General features: G+C 39.3%; 1 protein-coding gene across 7 annotated transcripts in view; it reads left to right on the forward strand.

Annotated features, from left to right (window-relative positions):
• The window catches only part of LOC120627573 (nesprin-1), a 233,921-nt gene that overhangs the window by 159,542 nt on the left and 58,482 nt on the right, over window positions 1-15,897 (forward strand). For 6 of the 7 annotated variants that reach the window (XM_039895576.1, XM_039895578.1, XM_039895577.1 and 3 more), the window contains 6 exons: window positions 865-1,657; window positions 1,731-1,889; window positions 1,973-2,185; window positions 2,385-2,660; window positions 3,183-12,287; window positions 13,812-13,922. In XM_039895576.1, coding sequence (XP_039751510.1) covers window positions 865-1,657; window positions 1,731-1,889; window positions 1,973-2,185; window positions 2,385-2,660; window positions 3,183-12,287; window positions 13,812-13,922 — 10,657 coding nt within the window. The remainder of the gene's footprint in view (window positions 1-864; window positions 1,658-1,730; window positions 1,890-1,972; window positions 2,186-2,384; window positions 2,661-3,182; window positions 12,288-13,811; window positions 13,923-15,897) is intronic. The other variant, XM_039895581.1, reaches the window with a different exon arrangement.

Consider the following 15,897-nt stretch of genomic DNA (forward strand, 5'->3'; position numbering starts at 1 on the left):
GGTACGACTCTTTAATCGTTACGTAGACAGTAGACGACCGTTTCAACGCATGCGCACTGCGCAGTCAGTGGGTCAGGGCCTCGCAGTGTGAACTGGAGATTAAACTTAGAACATTCGCTATTCCGGGGCGCGGAGCGGGTCCTCGCGTGAGGCGTCAAGGTGGAAGACATGCTCGCGGCACAGCGCCGGCTACCCTTCTGCGATACCAGCCGGGTCGCGACCCACGACATTCAGTCGGGTACGTGTAACTTTGCCCGCGTGGCGCTGCCATAGATCGGCACCGATGTGCCTGTACGCGCCTGTTCCCGGTGAGTCACAGCGCTCGCATACTAGTGCCGCGGAATTGTGTGGTTTTTGGAATTTGGGCGCTCGGCGACGCTTGGCAGGCGCTCTATTAATGTTTACTTCGCCCACTCGCGGCGCCGCCGGCCGGTGCGGGCGCCCCGGCCGCGCATGCCGCACGTTGCGCAATAGGCCCGAGAGGCTCCGAGCCGCCTCGCTTGTTAAGTTGCCGCAAGGTCGCGAGGCACGTCACCCCAGTCGCGCACCCGTGCCGGCGCTAAACGTAAACACGAATGCACCGAAACTTCGCTGATGTCATTGCAAATACGAGTACAAGCGTGAAACGAAATTAGCCGCGACGCGGACGGCGGCTCGCGCGCGGCCATTGAGCGACGGGCGCGCGAAGCGAGCGGAGCGGCACCGCCACGAACGACGAGGTGATCCGCTGCGCCATTAGCACGACCTTGCGGCGTCACGGCGCGTCGATTATTTTCGTCGCGTTTTGGCAGCTCCTCCCGCCAGCCAGAAGCTCCATCGACGCGACTCCTTTCAAACGTGCGCTAAAGACTGTTTTCTTTTCAGATTGCGACAGACTATCGCGACGAGACTCGCGGAGATAGACGACATAGTTTCCGAGTTCGATCGCGTGTCGGAGAAGATCGAACAGCTCCGGCAGCAGATCGAGGTGTACATCGCCAAGGTCGGGACCTTCTACGTGTTCGGGGAGGACGACGCGGAAGGCGTGCACCGCCTGGCCGAACAGGTTGCGGACCTCGCCAAGCAGACGAAGAACTTCGCCGACGAGAGCCGGCGGCGCTACGGCGGCTCGGCGCCCGCGGACGTGGCGCAGGAGCTGTCTGCGCTAGAGCTTTCGGCGGAAGCGCTGGCCGCGGCCATGGAGGAAAAGGAGCGGGAGTGGAAGCGCGCGCGCACGGCTCGCGGCGACTATGCGGCCGACGTGGACGCCGTGCAGGCGTGGTTGCGCGCGGCCGAGCTCACGGCGCGCGAGCGTACGCTGCCACCGCAACCCTACCGCGAGCGCCTAGTGGCCACGCGCGCCGAGGTGCCTGGCGTGGCCGACCGTGTGGAACGCCTTACCCGCAACGCGCGCGCCATCGTGGAGGGCAGCCGCGACCCCGCCGAGCGGCAACTGGTGCAGTCCACGGTGGCCGCGCTGACGGAGCAGTTCTCGGCCGTATGCAGTGAGCTGGAGGCCCGCCAGGGCGCCGTGGAGGACGCATGCGATGCCGTGGCGCGCTTCTCCTCGCTGTTGGAGAAAGTCCTGCTATGGGTGGAGACCCAGCGCGCATTCCTCGCGCGGCCACTTCCGTTGGCCGACTTGCAGGAGGCGCAACAGAAACAGACTGAATACGGGGTAGCTGCTCACGACTATGTTTGGTTTTTGTTGTGTTGATTGACAGTTGCTATATTATTTTGTCTTGTTTCAGAATGCCTTTAAGAGTTGTAAGCAGCAAGCTAAAAATTTAGCCGATATGGCAAAGGAACTGGAAGCTATTGAGCGGGTCACGAGCCCGGGAGACCTACCATCCAGGCTCGAGGCCGCCGAGAATGCAACCGTTGATGTCGAGAAACGTTTGGCGAAAACGGTCCGATTTTCAACTTTATTCATTAGACAGTTAAAATCCTTATTCCCAAATATCACAAATAATATTTAATCTTTATTTTTTAGAATGGCTTACTACAAGAATTGGCAGAAGAGTGGGAGAGATGTGAGAAGAAACTTAAGGATGTCGGACACTGGCTCGAGGCGACAACGAGAACGTTGGAGGCGCCACAGAACGCTAAAAAACCTTTGAGGGACAGATTAGCGCTAAGGGAGAAATTGATCAACGACATTTCAACACAAAAAACCAAGATTTCGTACGCGGTCGAGAAACTCAACGTGAGTGAAGAACATTTACAACATGTAGTCAGCGGTGTTTCCAATAGGGTTCAAGAGTCGTGAAATCAATGCCAACACATTGGTCGTACCTTTTGCAAATGTTTATCCAGCTGTTTCGTCCTTTATTTCAGACATCTTGTTATCTTGTATAAATGTATGTAGGTGACAGCGAATAGTGTCTCACACGTTGTCTGGGCAGGTACACTTCGGGCCGGACGGCGTGGCGGCGCAGGGCAGCGCGCCGGGCGGCGTGCAGGCGGCGGCGCGCGAGCTGGCCGGCGCCCTGGACGCGCTGGCGGCGGCCACGGGCGCGCAGGCCGCGCAACTGGCCGCTGCGCTGGCGCACGTGGACGCGTACTGCGCAGACGTGGCGCGGCTGCGCGCGCAGCTGCTGCAGGCCGAGCAGCAGCTGCGCCACGCCGCGCAGCCCAACTACAGCCCGCGCGAGCCCGAGCGCGCCGCCGAGCACCAGCAGGTAAGCCCCCCCACGCCCGACATGCGCTCACTCGGTAGGCTAGTCTTCTAGTTTTGTTTACCGGCCCCGGAGGCCCGGTCCGGCGACCGACGCTTAGCGGTAGCACCGATAGTTCGAACCACCATCACATGTACATTATCACCGACCACGCGATTCATGTTTTGTTTTCTTTCTGTTGCCCCCTCACCCGACCACTAACCGAATCTGCCGATATCCTCTGATAGGAATGTCGCGAGAGAGTAAAGTCGCTGCAGAGCAAAATCCAAGCGCGTAACGAGAGGATCAAGCTGCTAGTGCAGCGCGGCGGTCCGGACGCCGACCCGCTGCGGGACGCGTAACGCGTCAAACCTAGCTTTAAGTCTCGATCGTCTATTCCTATTATATTTTTTTAAAGATTACGAAATATACGTACTCGATATCGCAATCACTGTCGTTTCCTTTCATGAGCCTCAGCTTTCATCGAACATTCTTAACACCCACCGAATCCACTCTAAATCTTGTATGTCCGTACTTGCGTATCAGGAGGTCGTGCGGCGTATCGAAGAGCTGACTCGCAACATCTACGAGCTCGACCCGTACTTCAGCATGCCGAGCGAGGAAGACCCGGCCGCCACTCTGGCCATGCTCGTGTCGAGCGGCGCCAGCGCGCGCGCCAACCGGCGCCCGCGCTCACCCGAGCGGCGGCCCCGCGCCGCGCTTGCCGTGCCCACGCTAGCCGCGCGTCCGCATAGCCCCGCCTGGCTGCCGGGCGGCACCACCTACGCCGAGATAGTCAAGGGCCAGGGCTCCCGCTCCGCCTCGCCGGCCGAGCGAGCCCCGAGCACTCAGCGGCTCCTTTTGCACAGAATGCCTTACGAGCCCGAGAGACAACGTTCCCGCTCTAGAAACACGAGCCCAGAGGAAACTTATCAAAGTGAAATAATCAGTGCAGTGCGACCGGATACAAAGCCGGTCGAATGCAGTGAGCCAGTGCAAGGCTTTAGTGAAATCGTATGCGAAATAAGTGAGAGTGATGCGTTCGTGAGTGACGCAGATGTATATTATGACACTGACACGCGTGAAATATCAGATTGTTATTCGCAGAAGTCGATTGAATATAGTCAAAGTGAAATCAAAGCACCAACTTTAACTCCGCAGATTGACGACATTTCGCCCCAATCCATAAAAGAGACAGAATCTTTGGATTATTATGATAGGTCATTGAGCCCATCAGCAAAATATCGTTCTCAAGATTTATCATATGCGGAAATACTTGCTCTTGGTTTGCGTAAACAAGCGAACGCTCAATATATAACATCTTTACCAAAACCACAAGTGGCACAAGTTGAAATGGTTAAAGAAATCGTGGTTGAGGTTGAAAAATCTGCATTAACACAGTGTGAACACAAAAATCAAATAAAAGATCCTAAATCGAAAAATCAGAGGCAAGAAAAGCCTTCTCAACGCAGTCGATCGAGAGACATGCCTAGACAGCGTAGAGCTCCTGATAAACGTTCATTACAGAAAACATATGATATCCAAATGACAAAGAAGAAAAAAATATCAAAAAAGGTTATTGAAGTGCAAGAATTTGATGATAATCCTGAGTTTGTAGAGGTAGACAATACTCCTGTACTCAGTACCATGGAATTGATTGAGCATGACACGCCGGTTCAAAATATAAGTCCTGTTTCCGATAATATTGCAGCAACAGAAACACCGTTAATCGATAACAGGGAAGGTGAACAAAAGAAAAATAAGAAAAAGCAAAAAGTAAAAAAAAATAAAGAGGTACCAGATGAAATTGAAAAGGCTCTGAAAGAAATCGAGGAGTCTGAAAAACAAAAAAAGAAAAAAGCTAAAGATACTCGAGATAAAAGTAAAGAAAGTACCTCAGAGTTACGAGAAATAATACCAACATTAAATGTAATGGATTCTAAAACAGAATCAAAAGAAACAGATGGTCCTTCTACCAGTAAAGGTAGAAAAAAGAAAGGTCAAAAACCGGATAAGATTAAGAAATCTGCGACTGAGTTTACAATAGATGAAACATCAATACAAACCGAAACGTTTGTGGAATCCTACGAAAATCTAAAATCATCATTAGTTGATAATTTAGAAAAGGGTGAGCTTTCAAAACAAGGCCCAATAGGTTTACAAACCTCTGAAATATATGACGCTGTAGAATTTGCTGGACCTACAGTAGAAAAACCACAGTTGTCAGAAGGATTTTCAAGTAATAAGGAAAGTCGTCGTAAAGGTGCACCCAATGAAATAATTGCATGTGATGAGAAACCACTCGATTCGCAAATAAATTATCCAATTAGTGATAAAACGTTGGAAAACGTTAATATTTTAGATAAACCATCAGAAAATATGGAAATGAGAGCGGAAAAACAAAAGAAAAAACCGAAACAAAAAAAACACGATGACACTCAAAATCAGCTTTTAACTTCAACTGTTAATCTGAACATATTCACAAAAGATTCTAACCAACTTGAATCAGTTAAACAAAGTGATATTAGTGGTTCTGGGGCACTCTTAAATGAACCCTCAGTAGGTGATACCATTAGTATAGATATTGAAAAACCGCAGCAGAAGCCTTTAACGAAGACAAAAGTGGACAATATTATTGAACAACAAAAGAAAGTAAAACCAAAGAAATCTGATACAAAAGACCAACATACAGAAGAAAAAAATATTTCAAATAGTAATCTATCTGAATATACACAGGAAAGCGCAAACAAAGAGACTAAACTACCTAAAAAAAAGTCAAAAAGCAAGAAAGTAAAACATCATGTAGAGGATGATATAGATAAAGCGTTAAAAGAAATTGAAAAAATTGACAAGAGTAAACGAAAAACAAAGGATAAAACTCTTGAAATTGAAAATACTCTTGATGAGGTTTATCCAAGTGATACTGTTACAGAAAATCTTGTAGAAACTGTTAAAAGCAGTATTGTTACTATGGATTGGAATACTTTGATGGCAGAAGAAGATACGGAGTCAACTTTTGAACCAATAACCGAATCAATGGAAGAATCAAATATTGAGAATAATCCAGAGCAAATTGCGTCTGAAGTGACGATTTTATTAGAAGCACCTGTCCCGCAAAAAGGTACTCACAGTACTGAGGATTTGGAAATTCCTACCGAAAAAACAATGGCCTCAGAAACAACTATCGCGTCCAGTACAGAAATACATTTTCCACAAACTAGTGAATCCCAAACAGAAACGTGTTTAATGAGTTCAATAAATGAACAGAATAACAATGATAAATTCTTTTTTACTGATTCTCATAAAGAAAGCGAAGGAAGTGTGGTACAAGAAATCACCCAATTTAAACCAATTGAACCGGATCAAGAAACCCGTACCATATATCTTATAACACACGAGGAGAAAAAACTACCTCCTATTAGGACTGTAAAAATCTTTCGCAGTAAAAATAACTCATTAGAGGATTCTTCCATTGAAGTTGATACAACCACGCCTGGTTTAGCTACTAATATGGAAAAAGAAACAGATAGGATAGATAAAAATATTGAAAATAAAGTTGTTGAGCAAGATAAAACTGAGGCAGATATCTCACAAGCTAAATATGAAGAAAGTATTGCATTTAGTGATTCTATACCTGCAACAGGAGTATGTACAGAATTTGTGGAAAGCTCAAACTCTGACCCTAATGAAGTTGTTGACATATTACATGAAATGGAAGATCGTTCACAGGATACAAAAAATAAATTGCAAGTCAACGCTTTTTCAAAAATTGATTTGGAAAACAAACAACTTGATGAACCAAATAAAGAAAAAAATGACATCTTAGATACCCAAAAGGACCTGATTATTGAACAAACTCCCATTGATAAAACTGTTCTGCCTGAATCAAATTCAAATGAATGTGAAGATGAAATTCTTGAACAAGTTATATTTGGATCTGTTCAAGAAAGAAAAAGACCAGAATCAAGCTTAAAACCAATTTCATATAAAGATCTTGCTGATGAGATAAAAATATATTCAATTGGTTGCGATTTCCAGCAACTAGATTACGAGTACTGTCAATTAATGGTAAATGAACGTGAAAAATCTTTAATAATTAAAAGTGATGAAACTGTGGGTGGCCACGGATATGTTGAAATATCTTCAGATTCTATCAATAAGAATAAGATACCTAAGGAACAAGGGTTTTCTTCTGGCCCAGACAAAGATTTACAACCTATAAGCATTTGTAAAACGGTTGATATGACTATGAATGCAAATCTACAGACAGGAATACATCATGAATTAAGACAAGATTTAAAAAACGAATTTTCTAGTGATTTATCCCAGAATTCTATAAGAATAATTAACGAAAAAGGAAATAGTTTTAATTACCAAGATTTAGCTGACGCTGAAAACAAATATGCTAGCTTAAAAACTTCGGCATCTAGAGAAAAATCTAATATAAAAGATAACATATTAGATTTAGGAGAAACTGATAGTATTACTGAAATATCATACTGTCAAAATGCATTAAACTCTACTAAAACGGAACAAGAACGAACGAAAACACTAAAACCTGAAGCAATTATAGACCTAAAAGAAATAGATAGAGATTTAATAAAGGAAACTCCTAAATTTAATTATCAAGAAATATCAGCTGCTGAAAATGTGTTAGGAACATTAAACTCTATAAAATCAAACACTTCAAGTAGTGAAAATCAGTGCGAAAAAGACTTTGATATATTGGTTGCTGATGATTCAGCCGAAAATACAAGCAAAACGGAGAGTACAAAAGTCACAGAACAAAAGGATAAAAATACAAAAACACTTAGTTCCGAGCCTTTGCAGTCTAGCTTTCATCATATGTCAGATGCAGAACGCTTATTGGCTTTACCTCAAAAAACAACATCAATACTAAGAAACGATTTAAATGAAGAAAACAATTCAGAAAAAACCCTGAATGAGTCAGTTGCGATTTTTCAACGATCACCATCTGAAGAACTGTCCTGTACAATGACTGATATCTTACAAACTTTGGAGAAAACTCAATCAGAACAAAATACTGATGAGAATCATGAGAGAATCCCATATGAGCAGAATATACTAAACGACAACTTTCCTGTGCAGAATTATATTGATATCAAGGATGCAGATATTATGCTTGCAAATATTTTATCACAACCTAGTGGCAGTAATATAGAATTAATTTTGGATTCTGAACTTAAACAGTCACTGCTTGCTTTTGCTAAATCAGATGACCTAAAATTATATCCAGAAGAAATAGCTACAAATGACTACAATGCACATCATATCATCAGACCTGGTAATTCAAGCTCATATGAAGATAAAATAAAATCTAGTTATAAAGAAACTATAGTTGAAGTACCAAGATTTAGTTACCATGATATCGATGATGCTGAGAAGTTACTTGTAACTTCTCGGAAGGTTAAAAATGATTATATTCAGTCGCAGAAAATTGACAACATTTTATCAGAACTTTCTTCTCAAAGGGCCATGCAATCAGATTTAGTCCATAAGGATGCTTTAAATAGTAGCAAACCTAAAATCTGTGAGGAAAGTATCGTGAACAAAGCTATGCCTGAAAATACTGCCAATACAGTATCAAGGAATATGGAACTTTTCTTTGACATACCTAATCACCCTTACTATCAAATTTGCGACGCTGAATATCTTTATGCATCTTCTGCAAGTCGCAAAAATATGGACACAAAAATTAATATGAAAATTGATTCATTTAGCAGTCATCATATAGAGGAAGTTAACGTTCAAGAATCAGATATAAATCAGAAAACAACAAAATTTACTTATGAAAAAGATATTTCAATAGAATCACCACGCCAAGAAACTAACCAGCCCTTAGCTGCTGAGGACGCTCTTTTAGAAGTATTAGAAGAGAAAGTAATGTCTCAAAATATGAATTCTACATATACTACTGATTTTATCAGCAATGTAATATCAAATATCGAAGAAACAAACCCTGTGATTCATGAAATTGTAAATGAAAATAATAAAAATCAAAATAAAGAAGAAACACAGGACGGCACATCTATTTTAAAGATAGACGATATTAGTGACTCACTTGTGCCAGTAGTATTTAGCGGTCTGAAAGAATCATTGCTAAACCAACAAACGGAAAATCGACTAACTACGGAAGCTTTTGTTGATAAACGATTTTCAATACAAGATGAGGACGAATTTGTATTAATAGATGTTATAGACGAAGCGACAACATTTGATGATAGTATTGAAACGAAAAATAAAAACCAAATCGTTGAATCATCTGACATTGTCGAAGATACATTTAAGTTAATTGATTCACCAATTCAAAATATTACCTATCAATCAACAAACAGAGAAATTGCTAGCGAACAGGAAAGAATTTTAGTAGTTTCAGAAACCACACAAGCATCTAACTTAGATGAAGGCCGAATCACAAATGCTCCACCAAATGTGCACGATTTTGAATTTGAAACAGATTTTGAGATTATTCCTGATGCGTCAACATTACAAGAAAATAATCTTACGCAACCACTTCCAAGAAATATTGAGTTCCAGAATGAGCCCGGCAGAATTGCTTTGTCAGCACCTATTGATTGTAAAAATGCTAGATTAGCCAAATCCTCGTCAGAGAATTTACAAACTATTGATACGCATCCACGTCTTACTGACATGATAAGTACGGATAATAATTTATCGGAATCAAATAAACCTACTCATGATGAAATTAAAACAACTAAAAATGTAATCGTTACTAACAAAGGTTTTAATGTAACTGACGCAGATTCTAACACAGCGCGTCCTGAAAAGTCTCCCATACATAGTTTGCATGATCTTTTACCCGAAATCGATTCCATTCCTGAATTCAAACCTTCGTACACAAACACAGTTTTGTACTCTAATCTATCAGCTGATGCACCAGAATTTAGACCTTCTTATATGTTTAAATCTATTGAAATAGGTCAGAATGACAACAAATTACCTCCAGCTGATACTAAACAAGAAATTTGTAAATCGAATTTAGATAAACTGCCTGACACACTAGTATTAACAGATGAAGATAAGACAGAACCTCAAATACCAATGGAAGATGTAACAGGTCTTCCATCTTATTCATCTGTATTAACAAAGAGTAAAAAACTACAAAAAGAATCCCAGGATCAAATATTGGAAGATATTAGCACAAATTTGAAAAAACCAGTAGAGCTTGATCAAAGTGATCTTAAAGAATCGAAATCAAAGAAGAACAAAAAAAAGAAAAAGGATCAAGACAAGAAGAATGTTGCAGCCGTTGAAAAGATTTCTAGTGTAGGACAAATTGTTACAGATGTACCGGTCGATGAAAATATTTGGGTCAAGATGGCTGAAGATGGAAAATCATATGCTCATGTTCTTTCTGAGGGATTAGTCTCATTGGACGACAAATCATCTGAAACATCAAAAACTTTTAAAAAGACTGATGAAAACTTTGACCAACAAATAAGAATAACTATTCATGAACAGCTAAAAGAATGTAATATAAGTCAAAGCTCTTGGGCTAAACTTGGCGAAGAAAGTACTCAGCCACAAAAAGCCCCTGTTATATTTGTAGAAGAATCAGATAATGAAAATAAGAAATCTGAAGTCCAAGTTGATGATGACGGATTTATCAAAGTAGACAGACATCGAAGATCGAGATCTAGGTCCAGATCCCGTGAAACTCGCTCAACTTCAACATCAAAACCTGTTGAGTTTTCTCGTGATAAATCGGAAAATAAATTTGATGTACTAACAAGTACTTTAAATCCGGAATATGAATCAGTTCAAAATCAGCCATCTTCAGAAGAAAAAGATAGAATTAAAAAAAATAAAAAGAGTCGTTCTTCTAAAAATCGAGATATCACATGTTCATCAATACAGGTAGCTTTAAGTACTTCAGATGAAGAAAAGCTTCCTGTGAAAAAGGATAAGAAGAAAAAATCAAAATCAAAAGAAAATACAATCAAACCTATTGAAAATACATCTGTTCAAGAAACAGAACGACAACTTTCTGAAAATACTGAATTAGTGCAACAACAACAAGAATCTGTAAGCCAAAAAAAGAGGAAGAAAAAAGATAAGAAAGTTGGTGATTCGTCCGATGTTTCTCTATCGAAAGAGGTAACTTTGTCACAGCCAGGCAATATAAAATCTGCCCCTGAAACTCTAAAAATTGTAAGAACACCATTGTCTACACCAGAATTGCAACAAACGCCACTAAAAGATAGATTTTATGCAGATGCTCAGTTTTGGAAAACTGATCCTACTGTACTAGATGACTTAAGGTATATGACTGAAAACCTAACTGTTGAAATAAATGAGGATGACATGAAAAAATCAAAAATTATATTAGACGAAGTTCATACAGATGAGAAAGACTGTGAATCCAATATTCCTTTAGAAGATACAGTACGAAAACAAAAGTCACATGATTTGACAGACATTAAAAAACATCAAAATATTACAGAAGAAATCGAAGTTTTACAAACGAAAAATGAAAAATTATCCGAGGAACAATCTCTTGAAAATAAAATGGCAGATTTACAGAGAGAAATTGAAGAAATGCTTTTGCCAGAAAATGAAAATTCTGGTTTAAATGTATCAATGGATGAGGATGAAATGTTTTGTAATATGAGTCCTATACTTGCTTCACCGGATCCAGAAAAACATTTAGTGCCTGCAGATACTGATAAGGTTCCAGAAACAAGTGCTTCTATAAAAGGAGATAAAGTGTTAAAAAATATTGTACCTTTCCTGGAATCTTTGAAAGCACAAGAGTTAATAGACAACTCCGATAATGTAAATATTACTGATGAGGACACTATTTTAGATGGTGATGATCACATTATTGTTAATATGATTGACTTAGAAGATTCAGAAATATCTTTAGCTGAAACAGAAAATTGCGTGCAATTCAAACAAGACAAACCATTACTTACAGACACCTCCCACAAGCATGCAATTGATTCTGAACCCACAAATACTAACGCTGCTAAACTTGTTACTAACAAATTATCAAATATAAAATCAGATACATTTTGGCTTGATAAATCTGCGACAGATGATGCGGAAAAAACATTAGGCGAACGAAATAGTTTGAGTTTTGTTAAATTAACCACCCCGCTAGATAAACTTGCAACCCCAAATGGAGAATACATAAACTTGGAAAATAATCTTAATAACGATAACTCGTTTTGGCTCGAAAAACATATTTACCATGACGCCGAATGTCAATATTTTACGTCCATTGCAAATAAATTGAAAAATAAAATTGATGATCAAACCATTGAAATAAATGACCAAAACGATAAAGACCGTGACCCTGGTGGTGGGTTTGGCCGTTCTTCCGATACAGAAGAAAAGAATCCACGCCAATCGAATAATACTCTTTCGGATTCCAATTATATTTCCATGGACCTCCCAGGTGGCATATGTAGTTGGAAAGATCAAAGCTCATATTTAAGTTTAGAAACGCCAAGTGATTCTCTGATGGGTCAGATAAATGAGAGCACGTCCCAATTAGGTTATGATATGCCAGAGGATACACTAACAGCCCTATCCCTCAAGCCCGATACCCAACCCACCCCTAAGCAGGAGGAGCCTCGCCAAGAGAAGATCCGGAAAGCAGCCAAGGTGACTGAGCTACAGTCGTATTGTAAAATATTATACTTTTTAATTTACGTTTGGCATGATATTCTCACAAAATTTATAATTTCACTTATTACAAAAATTTATATTGTATATTATTGTCGTGCCAATCTGCCGATCGTCTTGTAGTAGCGAAATCCTGGTAAGAAGTATCTATTGGGTAAAGGTATTTAAAAATTCTGTTTTCAACTCTTAATCATTTTATTATCTAATGTGCTATCTACGAATCTAGTCATGTCTAGTCAAACGAAATAGAAGCATGAGTAATTATTTTAATTTGTTATGGTGATAATAAACATTTTAATAAAATGTTGATAATCTTGTTTTATTTGAACGACTTTTTCATTTATTACCCTTGTAGTAAAGTTGCAATTTTCTTTTGGGTAATTTTACTCCTACAAGACGAAAGACAGTTATGACGCTTTCATTGTATTTTAGATGCTTTTTCGGGCTTGACATAATCACAATATTAGGTTAAACTCAAAAGTTGTGATTATTTAAAAGGGTTGTCAATATTACATAGAAATCCTCAGTCAAGAATTTGTAGACAAAAAGGAAAACTATACTTCTAGAATTTCAAAAATTCAGTCATATAAAGGTATATGCAAATTGTTTGATTAAAAGTTCATGTATTTTGTTTTTTATTTGCTAATTGTGTTTTGAAGAATGAAGTATTGTTTACATTCCGTATCGATTTGTTTGCTTGTATTATAAACGTGAAGTACAGCTTCTCAATGTAGCACACAATGCTGCACACAGAACAACAAAACTCTTTTGTTATTTATAATTTAGATGCATAGTTGCTTAGTCATTTTTTTGTTACTGAGATGAATAGTTTAGATATGAATTTCATGTTTTTAATCGTATAACACGTTATATGGACCGATTTTTTTATTTTTTTTTGAGATTTATTGAACCCATGCGGATTTTTTTCTAGTTTTGCGCCTATATTGTGATGTTTAACGGAATGAATTCCCACGAATGTTAAATTGTGAACCAAGCATGTCATGCCAACCAATAATTAATTTTTTCTTGATGTTGTTTTCATTGTTTTGATGTTGTCCTTTGAAATTCGATGACAGGAACTATCTTAAAGGCGTATTTCACAGTTGTAAACCGAATTACTTTGATCTATCATCATCTAATAACAATCCATATAGTTCCTATTTTCGATTTTAGTTTTCGCATAATGGAATGCTGTTTTACACCCTTATACCTATCGCTTGTTACACACAGATGCCAAAATAGATTTTGCTAGTGGTTGCGTCAGACGTCTTACCGCTTGAAAGATTCTTAAATTATTAAATAATATATATTTAATGTAACGATTTTGTCGGCATCAAAATTTAATGAGTTCTAAACGTTTAAGCCGATGTTTTTGTTAAAAGACTTGTTAAATAGATGACTTTAATTGTAGCTCGGTTATAAATAGTATCAAAATCTATTTTAGCTTCTGTCAATCAATCAGACTATGCATTAAGTGTGGCTAATCTAGAGGTGTGTTCTCAGGATGACTTATCTAACGATATTGAAACGCTGCTCGAAGAAGTCAAAATAGTACAAGCGAATCTCTCAGATCTCCCGGACGAGAGTCTTGACGCAATGGAGGGAGGACTTAGGGTGAGTTCCATTGTAAATAATCCTTTTTTTCATCATGCTTGCAATTAAATACGTATTTTTGTAATAATTACACAATACACAACATTTTATATACAATCTGTCGATTGCTCTACCGAGTAATGTTTTGACCTTATTAGTTGTAGGAGATCAGATTTAGGATGTTCCAAATTCAACCATTTACATGGTTACAGATGACAGTATAGACGGTGACTGTTAGTTTGACGTAAACTAGTCATTCGACAGTCTTTTTTTTCTTTATTCTTTCTCTTAGGAAAAAGGCAAAGGTAGGTATATCACCGTACAATTTAGAATAGAGTTGTTTTACTAAAGCCATGTCTTTAGTAACACAACTCTATTCTAAATTGACAAATGAATAAATCTTCGTCGTCACGTTGATCTCGATATGAAGTATTATCTACATTCAGTTTACATCAGAGTCTCAGATTATTTTTAAAAGTAGGTAGTATCGTTTGTTAAGTAGTTAACATGTTCAGCATAGAGGTTAGGAGTTTAGCATCATGGGATCTTGAATTTAATTGCCAGGTTGGGCCAAAAATCGTTAGGTTTTCATACAAAAGCAATTTCAGTTCCAAATTATGAAGTTAGCTATGCCCCGTTCTTTGAGAGCCTTTAGATCCCGGTCGTAACCACAAGATGTGATAGTAAACGTTGTAGTTATAAAAAGAAAATTGTCAACTCAACACTCATTGAAGCAGCAAGAAAAATCTCAGTTCGAGAAATAAGACTATTAATACGCTGAAAAAATTATGACTGTGAAAATTTTTGCTCGAATCCGTCCAACTTTTCAGTGTTCTAACGAAGTGGCTTACAGTTTATTTTAATATAGGACAGGCGTCCGACTTAAGCCTTGCACTGCAGTCGGCACTATTCTCGTACATGCTATTTGGGTCTCGGAACATGTTGCTTTCATATCTGACGTAACTGATGTTGATCTTGTGAAACGCCATGATAATATATTACGGTTAACAAGCTTGTGACGTGTGGAGACGGTGATCAGAATATAGGGGTCACCTGCACCCATCTTTTTTCCGCGGGTGTCGGATGGGTAAGGTACAGCGGAGAGCGAGCAGAAGCTTCCTCTGTGCTACTACTACCATCTATTGCGATCACCCACCCGTCTGCCCAGCAAAACTTGATGATACATAAAAATTATGTCTCACATAATTAAACTACTCATTTTAACCTAAAAAATTTCCAAAAGGATATCTAACTATCAAAGTCAAGGTGCAATAACAGATTTTGTGTTTTTAAATTTTATTAGATCGTCAGTAGAAATAAAAGTGGGTTGAACTAGTATCGCAGTATTAGTTCTTATTACAATAAATTGTTTCATTATCAAGAGTATTTCTATAGCAGTTAAATACTTTTTAATTTATTCCAATCGAACATTTAACCTAGCAGCTATTACGAGTTTAAATAATTTGATGAGTACGTTTTTTTAGAGATACGCTTAACGAAAAAGTTAAGAGAGACCTTAAGCTTGCTTTTCTACTTTCTGCGCCTAGTTAGATGTGCAAAAACAAAGCACTTCCATTCCTTAAATATGAAAAAATGTATCTCAAGTAAAGAAGATTTTATAGTGTCACAATAATAGAGCAATAACATAGAGTTCTCTATATTATTTCTAATATTCTGACGTTACGTGTCGGGCCCCGCGCAGTGTATAAACAGTTTCTGTTAATTGAACAAAAACAAACGAGAAACGGTTTTCCAATTTGACCGGTTAAATGAAACCTTTAACTGGAATGATTTCGAAAAGAGTTTATGATCGAATACCGGTATGAAATTTTTTTTGTTTCGCTTCGCTAGATATTCTAAAAATTACAGTTTTAATTACATTTCCGGACGTCTATAAAACAGCGATTACTTTCTTGAAACAAGAGCGTCTCCAAAACACATCTGTAAACACCCCGGCGCCTTATATCAAATCGAATATCGATTCATTATGATCATA

The sequence above is a fragment of the Pararge aegeria genome, chromosome 11 (genome assembly GCF_905163445.1).
Source record: "Pararge aegeria chromosome 11, ilParAegt1.1, whole genome shotgun sequence".
Lineage (NCBI taxonomy): Eukaryota > Metazoa > Arthropoda > Insecta > Lepidoptera > Nymphalidae > Pararge > Pararge aegeria.